Source organism: Bufo gargarizans, chromosome 3 (assembly GCF_014858855.1).
Source record: "Bufo gargarizans isolate SCDJY-AF-19 chromosome 3, ASM1485885v1, whole genome shotgun sequence".
In the NCBI taxonomy this organism is placed as follows: domain Eukaryota; kingdom Metazoa; phylum Chordata; class Amphibia; order Anura; family Bufonidae; genus Bufo; species Bufo gargarizans.
The window spans coordinates 169,746,586-169,770,517 of record NC_058082.1 but is presented as its reverse complement, the minus strand read 5'-3'; the positions used below and the strand labels follow the sequence as shown (position 1 = coordinate 169,770,517).

The 23,932-nt window shown below is 42.3% G+C and overlaps 1 protein-coding gene across 1 annotated transcript in view; it reads left to right on the top strand.

Annotated features, from left to right (window-relative positions):
* GTF2F2 (general transcription factor IIF subunit 2) overlaps positions 1–23,932 on the top strand; it is a 247,215-nt gene that overhangs the window by 155,204 nt on the left and 68,079 nt on the right. The window contains exon 7 of the mRNA XM_044286548.1: positions 16,742–16,841. Coding sequence (XP_044142483.1) covers positions 16,742–16,841 — 100 coding nt within the window. The remainder of the gene's footprint in view (positions 1–16,741; positions 16,842–23,932) is intronic.

Sequence of the window (23,932 nt, the reverse complement as noted above, 5' to 3'; positions counted from 1 at the left end):
TTAACGTTAGAGCAGGTCCTCTATCAGATCTCCAGTCTACATTCCAACTAGATTGGCAGGCTGAGGGGGTACAGTATTTGGGGACTAAAGTGGCCAGAAGCACCAAGCTCCTATATAAACTCAATTACCTCCCCTTGCTAGATACAGTAGGAAAGGATCTGCTTCAGTTTAGCAAACACAAAATTTCGTGGGTAGGCCGCATAGCAACCTTTCAGATGGTGACCCTCCCAAAAATTTTGTACGTATTTAGAACGGTGCCCATTTCTCTCCCAACATCGTTTTTTCATCGAATTAATAAACTACTTAATACTTACCTTTGGTCACCCAAAAGACCACGTATTGCAGGCAAATTATTGAACAAGTTTAGGAAAGCTGGTGGTCTGGGCCTGCCCAATGTATACGATTATTACTTAGCCTCACAATTGGGTTCCCTGAGGGAGTGGTGGCGTGGAGACCTAGCACATCACTGGATTCATATTGAGACAGTTACGACTCCGAAGCGTAATTTGAAAGCTTTGCTTATCGCAGCTCTCGACCCTTCACTCTCTTTGGGATCTCTACCAAGTCTCCCATCCTCCTCGGTGTCTGCGTGGAGGTCATTTCAATCCAGAGCCGCCAAGGTGGAATTCTCGACTAAGAACTTCGCTCCCTTAGAGACACTAGATTTCTTCGTCCCCGATCTAAATTTAACTAAATGGCAGCTCAGCGGACTTTCCTGCATATCGTCTCTCTTTGATGGCCCCCATTTGAAGCAATTCTCCTCCTTGACTTCGCAGTATTCCATTTCACATAGAGAATTTTATAAATATCTTAGAATACGCCACCTGCTGAACTCTAAGGACCCGTTTCGGGTGCATGCATGTAAAGAGGTTATTGACCTTTGGAACACACCATCCCACGCCATGTCTGGCCTGCGTCCTAAATATGCCGCACTTAATTCCAAACAGGAATTTGTGAAATCAGCTCCGTTCTTATCCTGGGAGAAAGAATTAGGCCAGGAATTCACCGCCCCAAACTGGTCCGCCTCACTAAATTTGGGCATTTTAGATACACTCTGGTGTTCCAGATCAATGTACCCCGCCCCCCCCCAGGGGTTAATATCCATGCGTGGCTGAGAGACTAGACACTGACACAGAAGTTGGTCAAAGCAATCTCTAACTTTAATTACATGGGGTAAGCGTATATACATTTTCAGAAGAGGGCAGTCCTCACTGAGGCTAAAACATTGTTTCATTGGTCAAAAAGGAAGAAGAGATGAGAGAGGAGATAGCACCCTGGCTTCTGCGCACTGGGTCCTACTTTGGAATGTGAACTAGTGTAAACATCTGGTTACCATCGCCATTTTGTAATGGAGTTTATTCTAACAAGAATACTGCCTACGTCATATGTGACACTTCAAAGAGGTGCTTCTCTATAGGCAGTGAATAATATATACATATCATCAAGCCATATGATTGGCTTACGCATTCCACCACACTCTATGGGACACCTGTAGAAAGATGAGAAATCAGACACTTCCCACAGCACAGCTCTTTGCCCCCCTCTCTCTCCTCTCCAGTCTTGAAACAAAGAGGGGGGTGGGTGGGCACTTGGAAGTAGAAAAAGTTAACTCATTACAATCCTAGATATACAAAATATAGAATAAAATTCACACATCTTTAACAGTTACAGCTGCCCTGCCCTATAAAAAACACACACCAGTTCTGGGTTTTCTTTTCACAAGAAGCATTGCCTGATGTGAATAATGCCTCGTACAAAAAAGCTCTCAGAAGACCTACGATTAAGAATTGTTGACTTGCATAAAGCTGGAAAGGGTTATAAAAGTATCTCCAAAAGCCTTGCTGTTCATGAGTCCACAGTAAGACAAATTGTCTATAAATGGAGAAAGTTCAGCACTGCTGCTACTCTCCCTAGGAGTGGCCGTCCTGTAAAGATGACTGCAAGAGCACAGCGCAGACTGCTCAATGAGGTGAAGAAGAATCCTAGAGTGTCAGCTAAAAACTTACAAAAGTCTCTGGCATATGCTAACATCCCTGTTAGTGAATCTATGATAAGTAAAACACTAAACAAGAATGGATTTCATGGGAGGATACCACAGAGGAAGCCAATGCTGTCCAAAAAAAACATTGCTGCACGTTTACAGTTTGCACAAGAGCACCTGGATGTTCCACAGCAGCACTGGCAAAATATTCTGTGGACAGATGAAACCAAAGTTGAGTTGTTTGGAAGAAACACACAACACTATGTGTGGAGAAAAAGAGGCACAGCACACCAACATCGAAACCTCATCCTAACTGTGAAGTATGGTGGTGGGGGCATCATGGTTTGGGGCTGCTTTGCTTCGTCAGGGCCTGGACGGATTGCTATAATCAAAGGAAAAATGAATTCCCAAGTTTATCAAGACATTTTGCAGGAGAACTTATTTAAGGCCATCTGTCCACCAGCTGAAGCTCAACAGAAGATGGGTGTTGCAACAGGACAACGACCCAAAGCATAGAAGGAAATAAACAACAGAATGGATTAAACAGAAGAAAATACGCCTTCTGCTACATTTGGTGGAAAGTGTAGCAGCTGCTACACTTTCCACCAAATGTCCACCAACGGTGGTAGCGGCAGCAGAGCCTCTGCACTTGTGCTACTTCTCAGAGCAGTGGTGTAGGTGCAAGATTGTCAGGGCCAGGGGAGATGTCCGGCCCTGTCAATCCCTCGCTGCTCAAGAACTCTTCATGATGAACAAGTCAATTCGGTCATCTCTAGATTATTGTATTAGGTCAAACATCCCAAGAATATTGCTGACCTGAAACAGTTCTGTAAGGAGGAATTGTCAAGAATTACTCCTGACCGTTGTGCACGTCTGATCTGCAACTACAGGAAACATTTGGTTGAAGTTATTGCTGCCAAAGGAGGTTCAACCAGTTATTAAATCCAAGGGTTCACATACTTTTTCCACCTGCACTGTGAATGTTTACATGGTGTGTTCAATAAAAACATGGTAACATTTAATTATTTGTGTGTTATTATTTTAAGCAGACTGTGATTGTCTATTGTTGTGACTTAGATAAAGATCAGATCACATTTTATGACCAATATGTGCGGAATCCATATAATTCGAAAGGGTTCACATACTTTTTATTGCAACTGTATAACAATACCTTTCTTTAACAAAGCTAGAACCAGCCGTGTACTGCGAATGGATCCAGAGATCTCCACATTCACTGCTCATATTATTCTGGTAGTCTGCATGGCAGCTCAGCGTGAGTGTCCTTTCTGCTGCAGCGTTTTAGTGTTTTTTTTAGTTTTTATTCCTCATCCCCAGGAATAATGTAAAAAAAATAATGTGAAAAACTAACACAAACTAAAATACTTTTTAAAATTGTCCCTTATCTATAATGATCATTTTGCTATAGTGGAATATATCATTTACGGTTGTCAGGGGTGGGGCTAGAAGATGTGTTGTGTGTGTTTTTATTTTTTAAACTTTGTGCCCCCCATAGGGTCATGTATCGCCTTTTTGGAGGGCCTTTAACATTACATTTTTTTTTTTTATACATTTCCCCTATAACTAGGGCTTCACATATTGGCCCCAGTTACAGAGTAATACAGCACCCAGAGAGGTTGTAGAAGGCTGTTCAGCTACACTGCTGAGCTGCTCTAGGTCAGCTAAGACCCAGCAGCTTTTAATGACACTTGGCCCTTGGGATCACATGATCACTAGCAGTGGAGCAGGAAACTGCAGTGACTTCCTGATCTGTATGCATTAAGTGATGTGTATATGGTGATACAGATGTAGCAGGGTTAGCACTCCAGCTCTTAACTCAAATTTCCTAACTCATCGCTTTATTTTGAGACAAAAGCCATTGAAAAGCAATTGAAGCTATTTGCTTAGATTAGATAACACAACTCGGAAATCTCAGAAAACAGGAGTGTTAACTCTACTCCATCCGTAGAGAAGGCTGGGACAGTAAAACAAAAAGTCCTTTCCTTCTCTGTGGGGCACCTGGCTGTCACTAACAGCAAGCACTGTGCAGCTCTTAATTCTGTAAGGACGTTCACGAAGGGTGGACTACCAGACGTACCAGGCCTATGAGTAGTCCAGAAGAGATTTAATAATAATACATTTAACAGTAGTAGACACCTAAAAAGAGTGCACTATATTCCTTTAGTACATTATGTAAGTTGTTCTAGGTGTCTCCGTGTATAAATGACTATATTCTGTCTTAAAGGGGTTTTCAGAGACTTTATAACTGATGACCTATCTTCAGGATAGGTCATCAGTATCTGATCTGTGGGGCTCCGACACCCGGGACCCCGGCCGATCAGCTGTTTGAGAAGGCAGCGACGCTCGCACTACGACGTAGCCTTCTCTCGGCCAAGTGACAACAAGTTAATCGGTCACGTGGCCTAGGGGCAGCTCAGTCCCATTCAAGTGAATGAGGCTCAGAGAGATACCAAGCACAGCTGCTATACAATGTACGGCACTATGCTTGGTAAGCTGAGATAAGGCCGCATCACTCACAGGAGCGCCGCTGCCTTCTCAAACAGCTGATCGGCGGGGTCCCAAGTGTTGGACCCCCACTGAACAGACACTGATGACCTATCCAGAGGATAAATCGGTTACAAAATCTTGGAATACCTTTTTATTATTATTACTATTATAGGGGATTAAAGCACCATTCGTTCCATGGCACTGTACATATAAAGGTGGGTGCACATACGTAATACAGACAATTGCAGTAAGCATGAACAAGACGAGTTACAAACTGTACAGATGTAGAGGGTCCTGCCCATTTTATAAAGTTATTTAAGCTGCTTATAAATATATTGTCATCAGTAATATCTCAGATCCATTGTATAAAACTGGATGTTGCTGATTATTCACGTATTAACTAGTGTATATAAATGGAAAGCTGCAAAATAATGAAGACTGTGTGTGTGTATATATGTGTATAATGTAGGCCTACAGTATATGAGGATGATCACCTGGTAAAAAAAGAAAAGAAAATTAAAATAGCATCACCCATAAAAATTAAGTGAAAAGGAGCCCAGTGATTCGACTACACAGAACATTTTAACTGTATTTCCATACATACGGCATCAGTGTGCACAAGCTCCTATACCAATTTTTTAACTTCAAATGCAGATTTTATTTCACTACACTTGTATCCAAATTATATGGCAAATTATTATTGTAGTCCTGGGTATACTTTTTTTATAAAGTTGATAGGGTTTGACGCTGGCGATGTATTAGGTTGGAATAATCATGAAAGCTCTAGTGTCTGCATTAAATTATACCACCTAGTGCTTTAATGTATTTGTGTGTAGGCTAATATTCTTAAAATGTACATGATGCTGCTGGCAAGTGTGCATTCTTTGCTTTAGAAGCTGTTAGTGTGACTCATGGCTTCAGTATTTTTGCATAGTGAAGTACAATTATACCTGCTGGTCCAATTGTTAAAGGGAATCTGTCTCCAGTATTATGCAGCTCTATCTGAGGGCAGATAGGCAGCACTGTGTCAGACTTGCTGTTTTTTTTTTAATTCCCACTCCTAAAAAAAGGAATGAAAGTAAATCCATGTCATATATGCTACAAAATGCCAGTGAAAACTGTAACTCCTCCTGCAAAAAACAAGCACATGGGGACCGGTGAGGCCAGTCATTGGCTGCCATGGTAAATATGAGTATATGACCCTGTCCACAGCCCAACCGGAAATAAATCAGTCTGGGACTGGAAAATTGCCAAATGCCACTAGGGCACAGAACCGGAGCTGCGGGGACCAGGGGAGTATGTTTCTTGTAGAGATGAGCGAATAATTTTGTACACTAACAACAGTTCTTGAGCAGCAAGAATTTTCCCCGCTACCCAAGAGACTCCCCTTTCCACCAGATTGACAGGGACAGACATCTCACGCCTGCTCTGCTTATACGAAAATGGCGGCACAAGAGTAGGGGGTTGCACTGCCTGAAAGTGTAGCAGCTGCTACACTTTCCACCAAATGTCCACCAACGGTGGTAGCGGCAGCAGAGCCTCTGCACTTGTGCTACTTCTCAGAGCAGTGGTGTAGGTGCAAGATTGTCAGGGCCAGGGGAGATGTCCGGCCCTGTCAATCCCTCGCTGCTCAAGAACTCTTCATGATGAACAAGTCAATTCGGTCATCTCTAGATTATTGTATTAGGTCAAACATGCTAGGGAGCCAGGTTAAAGGCTATGTACACGTTTGGGGAATTTTTTTTTTCTTATGGTTGCATTTAAATATTTTTTTTTTCAATTGGTCTAAATTAAAAATATTGAGCTGTTCTGTCACAAAGGGTTAACTGTTTTTCTAGCTGTGTGAATGCTACTTTCACTTTGTGCCATAACCCTTATCTGTAAATTACTAAAAGGTCATAAACACTTATTGAAGCCACATTCTTACAAGTAGAATAACAATTGAGCTTTAATGAGTGTTTATAAGGTCAGAGATCACAGATAAAGAGACTGTCAGCTCCCTGCCTGACAGAAAAGAGAAAATACAGATCCTGCTAGTAGAGGAACTCAAAGGTGTACAGGGAAAACGGCTCATAATTTTTAATAAAAAGCAATTTTAAAAATGTTTTTGGGTTTAAAATTAGTACAATGCAATAATAAAAATAAAATGTCCACCAACGGTATACATAGACTTTAAAACACAGAGCATCCTCTTCAGCCCCTTTAGGGGGGTAATTATTGTATTTTATTTCATCCACTGTGTGTACTTCAACTATCGGTTTTTATTTAGTTTGTAAAGAATGTTTTTCAGGCTCCATTGATAGTAGCAAATTACTGGGGGGAAAAATTGTCTAAATGCAAATAAGATAATTTTTGTATCTATTAGTTATACTGTATTTGTGTAACCCATTTTTATGAAAATCTGCCTGGATAAAACACATTTTCAAGGCACTTTAAATAGATTTCAATTGCAATTAATAATCTGGAGCAGAGCTACCTTCTATGAAACCTTTCATGCATAAGATTAGATGTGATGGATTTTTTTCACTTTAAACTATTGTTTTGAGCTTTTTTTTTTTTTTTCATCAATTTCACACTGATTATTCCAAACCCTAACTGTATGATAATAAAATGCATTGACATATTTTACAATTCCCTATGTACAATTGTGAATGTATGAGGTTAAGTGAGGGCAGTGTGCCATGGGCAGTGGTCCCTAGCATTCAAGATAATCATTAGACTAATAGAACATGATCTGCTAGAAATACGGAAAGTACGTAGAACCTTGAAACCCCAGAAAGCGTATTTTAGGATGTTCAACACTCTATTTTTGCCATATATGACCAGATTGTATAAGCACTTTTTATTATCTGGTCACATTCCCAAAGATATGCTAACGGCAATAGTGGTTACCTTGCCTAAACCGGGGAAACTGGCCAATAATCCTGCTCACTTAAAAGGGGTTAACCCATGAATAATGTAATAAATTAAAATCAGACATCATATAGTCCATGACACAACCTTTCTAACAAAGCTAGAACCAGCCCTGTACCTCTCATGGATCCAGAGATCTCCCCATTCATTGCTCTGCTAGATTTATATTAAAGGGACACTGACAGGCCCGATAAACATATTTAGATATTCCTATGCAGTCATAGGTCTATTAAAGTGTATTCCAATGATATGAGTACCCCCTGTCCGTATTTTAAACCATGTAAAAACAACTTTATATTCATCTGTCAATCACCTTCCTTTATGCCCAAGGGGCCTTTTTTTCTCCTACCTTTTGTGCCCAGCCGCGCCCCAACTGTCGTTTCCTAGCGCCGCCCAGCTCATTATTATTCACTGCGCTGGGCGGCTTTTACAGTCCCCGATCCTGCCGAGCCGGCGCATGCCCAATAGAAATTACGGGCATCGGCCCCACTTGTACCTTCTATGCGTGTGCCCGATAACTTACCCGGCACCCTCACTCGCCAGAATCGCAGTGCGCCCTCGTCCCTTATTCAATGCGGCGGCATCGGCGTCTCCTGCTGCGCCGGCTCGGCAGGATCGGGGACTGTAAAAACCGCCCAGTGCAGTGAATAATAATGAGCGGCGCTAGGAAACGACAGTTGGGGTGCGGCTGGGCACAAAGGTAGGAGAAAAAACTGCCCCTTGGGCATAAAGGAAGGTGATTGACAGTTTTTACATGGTTTAAAATGCGGACAGGGGGTACTGTTATATCATTGGAATACACTTTAATAGACCTATGACTGCATAGGAATATCTAAATATGTTTATCGGGCCTGTTGGTGTCCCTTTAAGCTAAAAGCTCAAGGGGAGTGTCTTTTCCACTGCAGATAAGGGGGCGTGTCTCAGCTCTCCCTATCACATCTCAGGAGGCAGTTGAAAGCTAAAACTGAGCATGTGCGGCCTTCTTAATGAGTCGGTCAAAAATGAGAAATTAAGAAGCACTGTACTGATACATTTTATTTAATAACTCAGTGACTATACAAAAATTTTAATTACATACAATTGCGAAAGTATTCAGAACCAGGTGCTGATTTGAAAACTGTAGAATATTTTTCATGGGAACAACCCCTTTAAGTGCTACATTTAGCAATGATAAGGGTCTAAAGCTACTCTCTAAGCTATTGGTCTACAGAATATACACTGCATCTCTGCATTTAATTGCAACTGATCAAAGGGGTTTTGTGCCCAATCGTTAGTGTAGGGAAGGTATGAGGAGATTTAGTGCAAATTGCAGAACTCTCCTGTTCCTTTTTTTGGACTCTGAAAAAGCCCTTGATAGGGTGTTCTTATCTAAATACATTTATGGGATTGTATTCTTCTCTGATATCTAGGTTGTTGGCCTCAGTTTTTTTTTATTTATATTTTTTTCCTCAGACCACTTTAAATAATGAATGGGACATGCCAGAGGTGCCTGCCATTGTCCCTGATCTTTGGTTGTAGAGACTCTTGCTGAACTGTTTTGTGCTTGTCTGCAGATATCAGAGTAAGGCCCCTTTCACATGGGCGAGATTTCCGCGCGGGTGCAATGCGTGAGGTGAACGCATTGCACCCGCACTGAATCCGGACCCATTCATTTCTATGGGGCTGTGCACATGAGCAGTGATTTTCATGTATCACTTGTGCGTTGCGTAAAAGTCGCAGCATGTTCTACATTGTGCGTTTTTTCAACGCAGGTCCCATAGAAGTGCGGATGCGGTGCGATTTTCACGCACTGTTGCTAGGAGACGATCGAGATGGGGACCCGATCATTATTATTTTCCCTTTATAGCATGGTTATAAGGGAAAATAATAGCATTCTTAATACAGAATGCATAGTACAATAGGGCTGGAGGGGTTAAAAAAATAATAATAAAAATGTAAATCACTTTATCCACTTGATCGCGCAGCCCGGCTTCTATTCTGTCCTAATCTTTGCTGTGCACAGGAAAAGGACCTGTGGTGACGTCACTGTGCTCATTACATGGTCTGTCACATGATCAATCATCATGGTGATGGACCATGTGATGAGCACAGTGACACCATCAATGGTCCTATTCCTATTGCACAGCGAAGATGAAGACAGAAGAGAAGTCGGGCTGCGCAAACAAGTGAATTAAGGGGAGTTAAATTTTTTTATGTATTTTTTTTAACCCCTCCAGCCCTATTGTATAACCATGTTATAAAGGAAAATAATAAAATCTACACAACACCTAACCCAAGCCCGAACTTCTGTGAAGGGGTTCGGGTCTGGGTACCATACATTCCTATTTTTCTCACGCGCGTGCAAAACGCATTACAATGTTTTGCAAATTGCAGCCCACAATGCATGGGCACCGACCGTGTGTCAGCCGCATGCAGATCGCGGACCCATTCACTTGAATAGGCCCGCGATCCATCTGTTCCGCAAAAAGAGAACAAGTTCTATGTTTTTGCGCAACGGAAGCACGGAACGGAGTGCTTCCGTTCCGCACCGCATCTCCGGATTTTCAGACCCATTCAAGTGAATGGGTCCGCATCCGTGATGTGGAATGCACACGGCCAGTGCCCCATGTATTGCTGACTCGCCATATGCAGGGCACAATATGGCCACGAGAGCACTACCGCCGTCTGAATAAGCCCTAAAGGTGGAGTTGCGCAGGTACATGCTGTTGGCCTATATGCAGATCAATTTTTTGTTTTGCTAACCCTACCAATTCTTTTGTGGCAGCACATCAGTTATTGGAGAGCTTCTATGCCGTCTCCTATTACAAATTAAATGTCCGTGAGGTGAGAGGCCATAACCAACATTCTTATAAGTTCCAGTGGGCTCATGATCATATTACAGCTATCCAGTTATCTTAATACCGCTTTCTAGTTGCTCTTAATTGAAACATGCATTTCAAACATGACTACCAATGGTACTCTATGTTGTGTTCGTCCTGGATTGCAGGGATCAATACTCAATAATATTGTATTCCCTTATAGGTCCCTAACCGTGTTATAGCTCAACTTCAGTCTGATATGATGAGGTTTATTTGGGGTTCCTTTCCACTAAGGATCGTTAAAAGTGGGGGGTTGGGAGTGCCTGTTTACATAAACATCATGTTGCCTGCCGGGCCTATCATTTTAAGGAATGGTGGCGACCATCTAGCCCCAGAAATGGTTGCAAATAGAGGAATCTTTCACTAAAAGACATTGACTTAGAGCCTTCCTAGCGGTCTGTGCCTTTAAAGAAATTCACATATCCCTTCCCTCTATATACTATGCAAGCTGCATCTTACACTTGGGCCTTATGCACACGACGCAAACCGCGGATCCGCAAAAAAACGGAAGCCGCTCGTGTGCCTTTCGCAATTAACGGAACGGCGGCCCATTGTAGACATGCCTATTCTTGTCCGCAAAACGGACAAGAATAGGACATGCTATATTTTTTTTCGGGGCCTCGGAACGGAGCAACGAATGCGGACAGCACACGGAGTGCTGTCCGCATCTTTTGCGGCCCCATCGAAGTGAATGGGTCCGCACCCGAGCCGGAAAAACTGCGGCTTGGATGCAGACCCTAAAAACGGTCGTGTGCGTGAGGCCTTGGTCTTACTTGATTAATTCCTCTACTGGACTATCACTTGATGTTTTATATGATGGGAATACCGTATTCTTAAGTACCTACTACCTGGATTACTAAAGAGGTGAACAATATTGGTCAACTATTTTAGGTGTCAGTCCTAGTTGACTTCGTTTTCCCTTTACCTCCAAATTGGGCACTTTTTTTCCATTTTACAGATCCCTAGACCTGAGTGCCTGTCTACGCCTCTCTTCAGCTCGGGGTGTCTCCCACAGAGGCTTATGTACCGTTTATAATGCTCTCCTTCTCCTCTTTTAACTGGTAAACTGCCTTATATGTCTAAGTGGGAACGGGAGCTGAAACAATCCTTTTCCCTTGAGGATTGGATGTTGGCTTTATACTAGTTCACATTACTCTCTAACACTATGGTCAGTACATGGTAAAACTTCCATTGCATATGCTTCTGTCATCCATAGGGCCCCATTTACCCATCAGAGTCTTCTTTTTGCAACTACCAGGGGTAGAGGTATCTGTTTTTTTTAACTTAAAGGGTTATTTTGACATTACACCCCATCAATAGGATATGGGATAACTATTACACTGGGGGATTTCTACCACTGGACCCCCACTGATCACAAGCATGGGACCCCGTGGAGCCCCCCAAAATGAACAGAATGGCAGGTCGGACATGCGCGCTGCCACTCCATTAATTTCTATGGCAGTTCCGGTGGTAGCCAAGCACTATACACTGCTGTCTCCAGAGCTCCTATAGAAATGAATGGAGATGCAGTGCACATGCCTGGCCGGACACGCTGTTCATTTCAGGGGGCTACATGGGGTACGGGGTCCCATTCTCGTGATTGGTGGGAGTCCCAGCAGTAGGAACCCACCTATCTAATAGTTATCCCCTATAACGTGTATAAGGGATAACTTCACACAACTAGAATACCCATTTAACTTTAGAGGAAATCTTAGCCTGACGCTCTGTCCTGTTGTTCTATACAAAGGCAACTCACAAAAAAATACTGTCTGGTATACCTTATATTTTGTATCATTGGAGCCTGTGGTGCACTATAAGACCATGGGGGCATATTTTAGCGAGATGCTTGTTTTTTGTTGGATGAGTTGTAGTTTTCCTTTATAGCACTTTGGGGTACATAACACTTCTTGATCGCTTTTTATTCAGTTTTTTGGGCAAATAAGCAAAAAAAAAAAACACCACCAATAATTTTTTTCAATATGTTCACATACAGGATGAATTACATGATCATTCTATAGTTCAGGTCATCATACATACAATACAGTGACAAACCAGATATGTGGAGAGGATTTAACTTTTTTTTTTTATGTTTTACTTACTTTTCTACCATGAGGACTTTAACAGGCGATTTTCTATTGTTTCTATAATACACAGTACTGTTTCTGCAGTACAGTATAATATACTGTCAGTACTATACTGAAAGGTGCAGTCTGATACTGTAGGCAGGCCTGGGGCCTTCATTAGGCATGCAAAGACCTCTCACTGTGAAGGAGATTGCAGGGTGCCAATGGGAGACAGAGGGAGCACCCCCCTTCCCCTTCAGACGCAGCCGCTATTGACTGTGACATCTAAGGTGTTAAATGGCTCAAATCAAGGCTTCTGCTGATGCTGGTCATTAGAGCAGGAACCTGGCTCTCATGTGAGAGTGAGCCCTTCTGTTCACTACAGTGCTTAGACTAGGCTGGCACAAAAAGACGGCAACCTAAGGCCTGTTAGTGACTGCCGTAAAAAGTCATTTTGGCGATCACTAATAATTTAATGGGCATATATAGTCTTGTCAACAGATGGATGTGTTTTCAGTTCTTCCATACTCTCTAGAATTCCTTGGGTAGCTGCTTATTATGAGAACGTAATGAACATTTATTGATGTGTTGGGAGCACTCAAGCGAGCTCATCAGATTAGATGGTGAATAGTTTAGAAACTCATCATTAGATGGTGCACGGCCAACCTTAGATAAATGAAGTGTCTTGCTCTTAAGTTTAGTTGGATGAAAGGCGGGTTTACTAGTACAAAATAAAAGATGGATTTTACTACTTATAACAAAATCTGAGATCACGGATAAGGAGTTAGAGGCCCCATTACCTGTCAGAATCACTCTCTTATCTTACATTTTATTGAAGCCAAAATGGGCCATGCACATGAGAAAAGTCTGAATCAGCAGGATTGACCAGCCGTCACGTTTATGGAGGCATGTACTGTATGTGGTGCAGTTGGCTGACGTCTTGTGTATGTTTAGACTTCATTTATTTGACTTTGTGGATGGTGCTTGTGAGAGCCATTAGGTTTTATGCCAGAAATGGGATTGGAACCTCTTCTATGCTTATCCTTTTGTGAAAGTTTTCCCCAGTTGTGTCTGTCCCACACAGCCCACTTTTCACTTATTGACTAGTCAATGGCTGGAGTAACGATGTAAAGAGTGGATCAGTGGGAAGCCATAATTGTGAGAGTGAAAGTATCCCAATAAAATGACAATAAAAATATATCTATATTTCTAGATGTAGCAGATTGTGTTGTCTCCTGATCCTTTATCTGGAGTGAAGTTTATATATTTAAGTTGTTTTTCATTTTTTGTGCACTTCTCCTCTGCGGTCAGATTTCATACATCAATCTAATTTCATTTTTAGTCTCGTCAGTCTGAGAAGATGGGAAGCCTTGTGTTCCCATGGAATCAAGTATCTCATCATCTTTCTCCTGGTAGCGAGTTATTAATGCTGCCCTAATGTTAAATGCTGTGCCCCACTGCTTAAATATTTAACCCTTCCTTCTTTTTTCCAGGCAGGAAGTGATTTCATGTCATTCCACCATCCTGGCCAGGGTTAATGGCCATGACCTTTACAGATTTTGAAGCTAGCCCATTTTAAGCCCTCTATGATACACCGTACACGTAATTTACATTTTGACTAGCCCCCATGGCCTTGGCAGTTAAATGATTTTATGCATTCCTAATACGTCGGCTTTAACAAAACCTCCATAATCTCGTGTAGGGTGAATATAATTATATGAAAGCATAAGCTGCCTAAAAGGCTGAATCTGAAATTCAATTTTTTAATTTTTTTTATTATTCCAAATTCAAGTTAATTGTCCTCTATTATGTCACTTGTATTATATTTTATTCATGTCTAGGTTCAGTGAGCCTTGTGCCTGTACAGGCCTTTTATTTATTTCTGACATTGTGCAGGCCCGTTCCTAATCAAGGCTCCATTTTCTGCTCATTTCTATGTGCCGTTACTTTTCTTTGGGATTTTTGTGTCATTTTCTCTAATGTCTATTTTGATCATTTGGATCGTGTCCAGCTGAGCTCCAATCAGAACCCACTGCTATTAGGAGTACCTCTGAGGCTGCCCACTTTTTGATGAAGTAGGAATTAATGATTGCTGTGATATCCAGCTGTTACCAGCCATTTGCCATAAATCTGTTTATCTGCCCGCTGGTGGTAAAAATCCCATTATAAGAATTCTGTCCTAACATAAATGGTACCGAGGCCTGCTGGAAGCCATGAGAGGTTTTCCTGGCCACCAGTTACAGATCTAATTAAAGAAAAATGTTCTTCGGGATTTTAGAAGAAAACGAAAAGGCAGAATCGGCGGTAAAATAGTTTTTGGAAATACAGCGACGCAGAAAAAAGAGCAACATATAACCGTGTATAAAGAAGCTGCCTGCATATGTACTCGCCTGGTTCCTTAAAACGACACCAAGCAGAAGTAGATATGCTATTTACTTTATTATAGCTTTTAGGAATTGATGTTCTATGTGAAAATCCCTAGGACCAGAGTATTCTGTTTTCTAAGCCATGTGAAAGGCCATATGGCACTAGGGAAACGCATGAAACGTGTACATTAAAAATACAGATTTCCAATTCTGTGGACAAAGTGGATTGCTAAAAAGTGGAAACCTTTTTTGGGGCATTTTTGTTTTTCTTATTATTGCATTGTAATTAATTGGGGCTAAAAGTCATTTTACTTATGTGTCTTTTTTATTAAAAATGTTTAATCTTCCAGCGCTTTTTTACATATAAAATAGGTGGCCCTGTCTCCTTCACTGTAAAATTCATCAGAGGAGCTGCCTTGTCCCACCATTCCTCATAAGCACTCCTTTAAAGGGTGCTGTTAAATTACGGTAAACACTGTGTCTGTTTTGTATGCCAAAGTGATCCTGCCATCCAGAGAAATTCTTATTTTAATAAATAAGTAAATGAGTTATTATCCAGTGCACTGAGAGTGCGCCCAAACCAGTTGGTTCTCGATAACTTCAAACCTTGACAAATTCCCAGTACTGTCCATTGAGGTCAGGACAGAGTGATTTACTGTACATGCATTGAGGTTTGCAGCAACGACGCTGCTGTGGGATTTCAGGGTCTGACACGATGATGTTGGGGGAAGCCTGGGCCTGTTACTCAGGTTTTCAGAGGGAGGAGCTGGGAAGGAATGGTGGTGAAACTGGTGTACCGAGCAGCTTGCTCCTGTTTCTGGTGCTCTGAATTTACATAGAGGTTAAAGAGGTTGTCTGGGCTTTTTCTATTAATGGCCTATCCTTGGGATAGGTCAATAACATCACATCAGCGGGGGTCCGACACCCCTGCCGATCAGCTGTATGAGGAGACGGCGCGCGCAGTGCCCACGTGCTGTCTACCTTCTCTCTTTCTGTCTGCTGCTGCTGTCCCATAGACATACAGCAGCAAGCAGGAACTGCGTGCGCCGTCTCCTCAAACAGCTGATCGGTGTGGGGTCCGACACCCCTGCCGATCAGCTGTATGAGGAGACGGCGCGCGCAGTGCCCACGTGCTGTCTACCTTCTCTTTTTGTCTGCTGCTGCTGTCCCATAGACATACAGCAGCAAGCAGGAACTGCGCTGCGCCGTCTCCTCAAACAGCTGATCGGTGTGGGTGCCGGACCCCTGTCGATCTGATATTGCTGACCTATCCTGAGGATTACAGGATCACTTTGGGAGCAAAAGATGTGTGTGATACAGGAAGGCACCGCTAACAGGCATTGTGATTAGTTGAAGGGGCTGTTCACACAGCTTTTTTTCCATTTTTATTTTTTTGGTACAGCAGACACCTGTGCAGAAACTTTGCTGCTGGCTGCCATGTGGTTTCTTGCCTCCTATTCGTTTCAGTGAGAGGCAGCGGTGAAGATCGCAGAATGGACATGCCCTCTCTCAGCTCGGCTGCAGCTTTAAACCACCGCTCAACAATCTTCACTGCTGCCTTGCATTGAAATGAATTGGAGGCAGGAACCATGCAAGAAACCACTTGGCCGCCGGCAAACTTTCAGCACAGTTGTTCGCATCAAAATCTGCCATGTGAATGTCCCCTTATAGCTTGAAGCTGAATTCTTAGCACTTTAATAAGAATTCACCTTAAAAGAATGTTTTTATCAGATTTCAGTAATGTATCGCTCAGTAGTTGCTTTCTTGGCGGTTGCAGAGGTAGAGAATGAAAAGCTGTTAAGAATTCAAGAAATATCCTGACTTGAACTTTTATTTTCATTCTGTTAAAATTCAGTTTGATATTGACATGCAAATTATTAGGGTAAATATATTGATTCAATAACAATTCAGTGAAACAGAAAAAAATAAGAAAAGAACATTTTGTATTTGGCGGCTTTTCATTTGAATAGGTTTGGCTGCTTTGCAGGTGACAGTTGTTTTACAGCTATAGTCAGTGACTGGTGTAAACTCACAGATTTCTGCATTGGGTTTCAGGCGACAGATTGAAGAATCTTCTAAACCAAAGAGACAATCTCAGCAAATTGAAAAAGCCGTGACAACAAATTACAAGCCAGTGGCCAACCATCAGAGCAATGTAAGTAGCTCTCCACGTTCATTTATTCATTTTACTTGTTTTTGTCCTCTGAAACATAAATATCGATGTAGCAGTCCTCATCACTAAAGGCCCCTTGACATGGCCTGGTGGAGCATTCCTTCCTGACAATCTGCTCATCAGCCTTAATGTCGAGCCCAAGCACGCCTACTCATTATGAAATATCGTCCCACAGCCGAGGTGAACGACGCCGCCCACTCCGCTAATACATTCAAGCTACACCCCTGGCTTCTTTCTTTCGGCCGCCGGAAATCTTGCGCAGGCGCAGTACCGCCGACTGCCTGTGCGCTCATATAGCTCCTGAGGGCAACAGCTTCAAAAGTGTCACTGGGCATGTGCCGAGCCCAGTGACACTTTTAAAGCTGTTGCCCTCAGGAGGCAGTCGGCAGTACTGCACCTGCACAAGATTTCTCCTTTTTCTCTATTGAATACACATACACGCTTGGATGAACCGAACGTGTATGTGTATGAGTTCACACTTCAGTTATTTGGTCAGTTACTTCCATCAGTTATTGTGAACCAAAACCAGTAGTGAAGCCTCCACAGAGATAAGGTATAACGGAAAGATCTGCACCTGTTCTGTGTTTTTGACCTGCACCCGGTTTTGGCTGACAATTACTGATGGAAATAACTGACCAAATAACTGAAGTGTGAACGTGGCTAAGTCTACTTTCACACTCGCGTTTTCTTTTCTGCGAGATCCGCTCAGGGCTCTCACAAGCGGTCCAAAACGGATCAGTTTGCATTCTAATGCATTCTGAATGAAAAAGGATCCGCTCAGAATGCATCAGTTCAGTCTCCATTCCGCTTTGGAGACTGACACCAAAATTTGATTGAAAGTTAATGGGGACGGATCCATTTTCACTGACACATCTGACACAATCTGGCACAATAGAAAACTGATCCGGCAAAGTGTCTTTACGTATGTCATAGAGGCCTGTCTACCAGTCAGTGATCTGTCATCAAGAGGTACACTGCCTAAAAGTAGTATCTGAGAGCTTTTTAAAAAAAAAAAAAAAAAATAGGTTAGCAAAGGAAGCACTTTTATGCTTTTGTCATTTACATATCTGCCTGAGACATGAGTGCATTATTTTTATTTGATTTTTATATCAATGAGTATATAAAGTACATCTGTCCAAATAAAGACGAAGCATGTTGAGGCATCGATGTTTGTTTCCGTCATTTTGACAGCACAAAAAAAAGTGGGTATTCTGAGAGTACTTAATGTATCTGTATAGGTTATTGACACTGGCATATGAAATGTTATATATAGATTAACTGATTAAAATGCTGTTTTCCATAAAAATTAATTGAAAATTATTTTACTTGTTGCGTTGTAACCAAAACATGTCTAAAGCACGGTGTGGGAGATGACAGAAAAAGTAGTGTAGGAGTTTCATAAAAATGCCGCTTAAAGGGTTAGTGCAGGCAGTATTTATTGATGTCCTATATTCAGAATAGGTCATCAACATCTGATTTGTGTGAGGTCCGACAACTGGCACCCTCACTGATCAGCTGGTCCTCTTCTTTACACTACACGTCGTCTCCCTTGTTCAAGTGAATGGAGCAGGTGAAGCAGAGATCTATTTCTGAGAAGATTGTTCTTCTTTGAAATGTTACATGACCCCCTTCCCATTGTAAAAATATGCCCTTGATCCAAGATGGTGGCCATGTTCCGGACATAGCCTATAAGATGGACTCCCTTACCCATTACTTGCTGGGGTATTCCGATATTTTATTTTCCCTTTTCTTTCTGAAATGAAAGGGTGTCATTGACTCGCCCTGTAGTTTGGAACTACATGAGCATATCTGTCCAAAACGATAGTAATGCGTTTGCTGTGTGTTTGGAGACATTCAAGGTGGCAGACTGAAGACTGTATCCGCTCAAGGCCATTGTCTTGGGGAATCGGTGAACTTGTAGCTGGAGCTGAGAAGCCAGAGACTCTGCGACCTGTGTGGATTGTAACAGGCACCTTCATTAGGACCTGCAGGATGTAAGTGCTTTTCCCTGACAGTAATGAATTTTGACACTGCAGGGAGCCACATATTGTCCCAGAGGCTGCAGAAATTCTGCCTCCTGCTCAGCTTAAAATTAGTTGATAGCGGATGAACTTAATGAAATGAGACAGTCGGTTACCTCCGAAGCACGGGAGTATATTCCTCCAGCTTGATGACACGAGTGGCTTTGCTTGACGATGTTGTAATCTGTATAATAATTTGTCTTTTTTGTACACAAGATGGCGGTATAAATTGGTATCACGGCCTGTGGAATGATCCCTGTGATTTATTAACTACAGACCCTTGTGGATTGTTCCGCTTTCCCTCTGGACTACTTGAATTAAGAGCTTGCGTTTTTTTTGTTTTGTTTTTGTTTGTTTTTTACTGACAAAAAGAGAGATGAGCGAATTTAATGTTATGAAATTCGTTCACGCTTCGTTTGGTGGTAAAAGCAGAATTGCGTTATGGATTCCGTTACCACGGATCTTTAAGTTTAGAGGCATTCTGTTATTCATTCCGTCATAATAGAAGTCTATGGGCTGCATAACGGATCCGTCCTGTTTCCGTTATGGATTCCGAGGACTCCCCTGCATAACGGAAACGGGACGGAACCGTTTTGCAGCCCATAGACTTCTATTATGATGGAATAAATAACGGAATGCCTCTAAAGGCATTCTGTCATAGAATTGCGTCACGGTCCGTGGTAATGGAATCCATAACGCTATTCTGCTTTTACCACCAAGCAAAGCGTGAGCGAATTTCAAACGATGAAAACATCACTTATCTCTACTGACCAACACAATTTACATTTACATTGCAAAGAAATATTAACCCCATAAATGTTCAAGGATGATAAAACGCAGTCCGTTATGTTTAAATCTAAACACACTGAACAGGTACAATATATACTATTGTTTATTCTAATATTATAGCACCAGGTCACATTTCCCCCTCCATTTTCTTGAAGTTTTGACAGCACCCCCACTTAACATGTAAGTAAATATATATATAGTCCAAATATATCTATTTACATGTTAAGTGGGGGCGCTGTCAAATATATATCTCAGAAAAAGTGTATTGGCACTCAAGTGACCCGCTTACATCTGTTAATCATTATTTTATTAAAAATATTATTAAAGGGGCTATCCAAAGTGTAAAACGTGCCCCTCATATAGATGGTACTTACCCTGCTCTCCGTCACCTACGTAGGTTCTGCTTCCCCCACGGCCGCTGCATCTCCCAGTTGTGCAGATCAAAACATCCGGTGACAGGGGGAACAGCCAATAGCAGGCCGCGACAGGGAATAGCCTCCCTAGCATTACCCGCGCGACGGGGAGATGCAGCGGCGGCCATGTTGGGTGCTGGAGCTACTGGGGGTAACCCCTTTAAAGGGGTTTTCTCAACAGGCTATTTGATACTTACCTGGTCCCGGCGCGCCGTCCACTTCCTGGTTTTGGCACTCGGCAGGGGACGGACTCCATCTTCATTGATGTCTTCTCCCGGCCGGGCCGCGCGCTGTACTAAACGCGCATGCCGAGTCCGCGCATGCGCCCTGGTGACTTGCTTCTGGCCAGTATAGTATACTTGCCAGGAAGAAGTCACCAGGGCCCATGCGCGGACTCGGCGTGCGCGTTCAGTACAGCGGCTGGCCGGGAGAAGAAAAGAATAGTCGTCTGCGCATGCGCAGCCACCACAATTCCTGAGAAGAGCGGTGGCCGTAACCAGGGGAGACGGAAGACAACAGTCAGGTAAGTATAGGTTTATTTTTTTCTAAGGTGTGGGGATTTGTTAATAAAATATATTTAGAAAATTGATCACTGTTAAATCATTAACAGATTTAACAGTGATCATTAAGATGATAATACCCCTTTAAGTACTATCTGGACCTCTGTGTTTGACATGTTGGATCCCTTGGACTCCCACAGTGGGTCTGTTAGGATATGTCCAAAACCTACCAGTTGCAGAGGGTCAAAGGCTGGCAATAGCAAAAAATTCTGTATTCTACTAGGAAACTGATTTGAAAGTATTGGATCCAGCCTGTGAGCCAGAGTAAGCAGGAGCGGACAATGGTCATAAATCAGATGGTAAGGTTAGAAAGGGGGGTGTACTCGAAAAGTGGGATGCTCACTAAATCCTCTAAGCAAAGGGAGCCCTGGATTCTTAATTCTGGCTTACTGTAGCTTAGCGCTCGCATACTAGATCTCACCATGCTGTATTGAATGGTATCCTTAGTCACTTATATATTGTCCCTCAGTGGCTCTGATGAAAAAGTCTAAGGGTACTCTGAAACGCGTCTTGGGGGTATATACCTGGGGCTAATGTATCCATACAGGTGAACTGATGTAATATTCTACCACTGGGGGAAGGCTAAACCGCTAAACCATATCCTGTTGGGGATCGGACTTCTCAGATACCTTAAGTGACTTGGAGTTAACCATGCCAAGCTGAGACCACGCTGCCTGAGCCTAGCATGAGCAGCTCCAGGATTACCAGGAAGAACAGTGCATCGATGAAACCTAGGAGATATGGAGGTGGTAAGGGGCGCTGTGCGCAAGGCACATGTACTGTGATGAAAGACTTTTTTTCTGGAAATAACATTATGGAGCGCTTGAAAGTCTTTTAATACAGTTGATTGTCTTGATTCTTCTAATTGTGCACTAAGTGACTAAGGATACCATTTAATACCTTATAGTGAGATAGTCCGGCGCTGGCCCCGCAGCACACACAACTTTGATTGTGTGTGTTTGGACCAGGACCATATCAATTTAAAGGGGTTCTAGGTTTTGCATGATTTTATGTTTTGTGATTTGTCTTTTATGTATTATTTGAACTATCTTATACATTAATATTTTTAATAAAATAATGATTATCAGATGCAAGTGTGCCGCCTGAGTGCCAATACACTTTTTTCTGGTTTATTATATTCTATTTGGCAGGGACTGGATACTCTGCAGCCTGGAGGGGTTGTATGGCCCACTAACCAATCATCATGCAGTACTGTACACTCTGTGCATGGTGCTGATCCTCAATATTGTAGCTTGTTGTCAGTGAATGGAAACATCCATTGTTTACATTCAATCATACAAATCTTGTCCTGGTAACTTATTGCTCACGCAGCGACTAGGGATTCCTCGGTGTCTGTCTGCCCACCACTGTCTTTTCTGACCACTAGGACCTTCACCAGTTCCACAAACAGGGCGGATTTAAATCTGTACTGGCAGAGCCCTGGCTATGCATGTGTTGTCAGTTTCTATTTGAGTCTGTGGAGAATACTGAAACAGAAGAGTGTGCTCTACTTTAGCTTTATCTGCCATAGATTTTAAGGTAGCGATCTGCTTTGACAGCCACTTCTCAGCTTGAAATCAGGGCCCAGACCCCTCCATTTTCAGGAATGCTCTGATGCTCGTATCAGGGGGGGCCTGAGGGGTGAAGATGGGGATATGTCCGGGTTCAGCTTTAATGGTCAGATACCTCTTAAAGTGGTGTAAAGTACACACTCCTTGTCCTCTGGGATAGTGGAAATGTGATGAGCAATGCCTACCATCTGCCAGAGTAAGGCCTCTTTCACACGGGCGAGATTTCCGCACGGGTGCAATGCACTGAATCTGGACCCATTCATTTATATGGGGCTGTGCACATGAGCGGTGATTTTCATGCATCACTTGTGCGTTGCGTAAAAATCGCAGCATGCTCTATATTGTTTTTCACACAACGCAGGCCCCATAGAAGTGAATGGGGCTGCGTGAAAATCGCAAGCAAGTGCGGATGAGGTGCGAATTTTCGCGCATGGCTGCTAGGATGAAAGTCTATTCACTGTATTATTTTCCCTTATAACATGATTATAAGGAAAGATAATAGCGTTCTTTAATACAGAATGCTTAGTAGAAGGTCAACAAAGGGTTAAAAAATATTAATTTACTCCCCTCCTCCAATTGATTGCGTAGCTGCCGGCCTCATCACATGGTGATGGACCACGTGAAGAGCTCAATGACGTCACCACAGGTCCTTTGACAGGTCCTGAAGAAAGAACAGGGGACTGGTAGCGAACCGATCAATTGAAGGTGAGTTATTTTATTTTTTAACCCTCAATTGACCTTCTACTAAGCATTCTGTATTAAAGATTGCTATTATTTTCCCTTATACCCATGTTATAAGGGAAAATACAGAATACTGAACCCAAACCCGAACTTCTGTGAAGGAGTCCGGGTTAAAGTTTGGGTACCAAACATGCCGATTTTTCTCACGCGTGGGAAAAATCATACAAGGCACCCTCATCTGTTCCCGCACGTCACCCGCAACGCCCGTGTGAACCCAGCCTCAGAAGGAGAATTTCATGGCAAAAATGGCTTTGGACAATTTTTACTGTGGTCAAAACTACCTAGCTCCAATGGACTGAGATGAACCAGAATGTGACTGCCTGTCTGCACTTTATTAAACAACCATCTTTGCCAACTTCATTCATTGAAGCTTTTCCCATAAGTGGGAATCTTTTCCATACAATTTACCTGACATATGAGGTTATACAAATTACATGTGTACCTAAAAGTTGAGTCCTACCACTACTGGTCAGCACACGTATATACAATATCTCAGTGCCATATATACATACAATAATATAAACACTGCTCTATCAAGGCTGCTCCCCATTTACGGGAGCGGATAAATCAGGACTTGCAGATGTGATGATTTAGAGGCTATTGTAAACGCCAAATAATATGTATCTTTTGGATTGGACAGTATATGAACACCTACGCTTCTATCATTGGTGCATGATGCAATCGCGCCACAATTTTTTTACCGGAGTTTCAAATACATGATCACCTTTTTTATATTGTATAATCACATGAGGATTGAATCTAACAACACTTCAGCTCTCCTACTTATGACTGCAAAATCGTGATAGATATATATATATCTATCTATGTGTAATCTTTACTGTATGGCTATTTTATGCAAACATAGCTAAATCAACTTTGAATTCCTACCATTATCATTCTCACTGTATTTTTATGCATCGCTTATTTTTATGCAATGTGCCTTTTTTAATCATTAAACTACCCAGGTGTTTTGAAGTA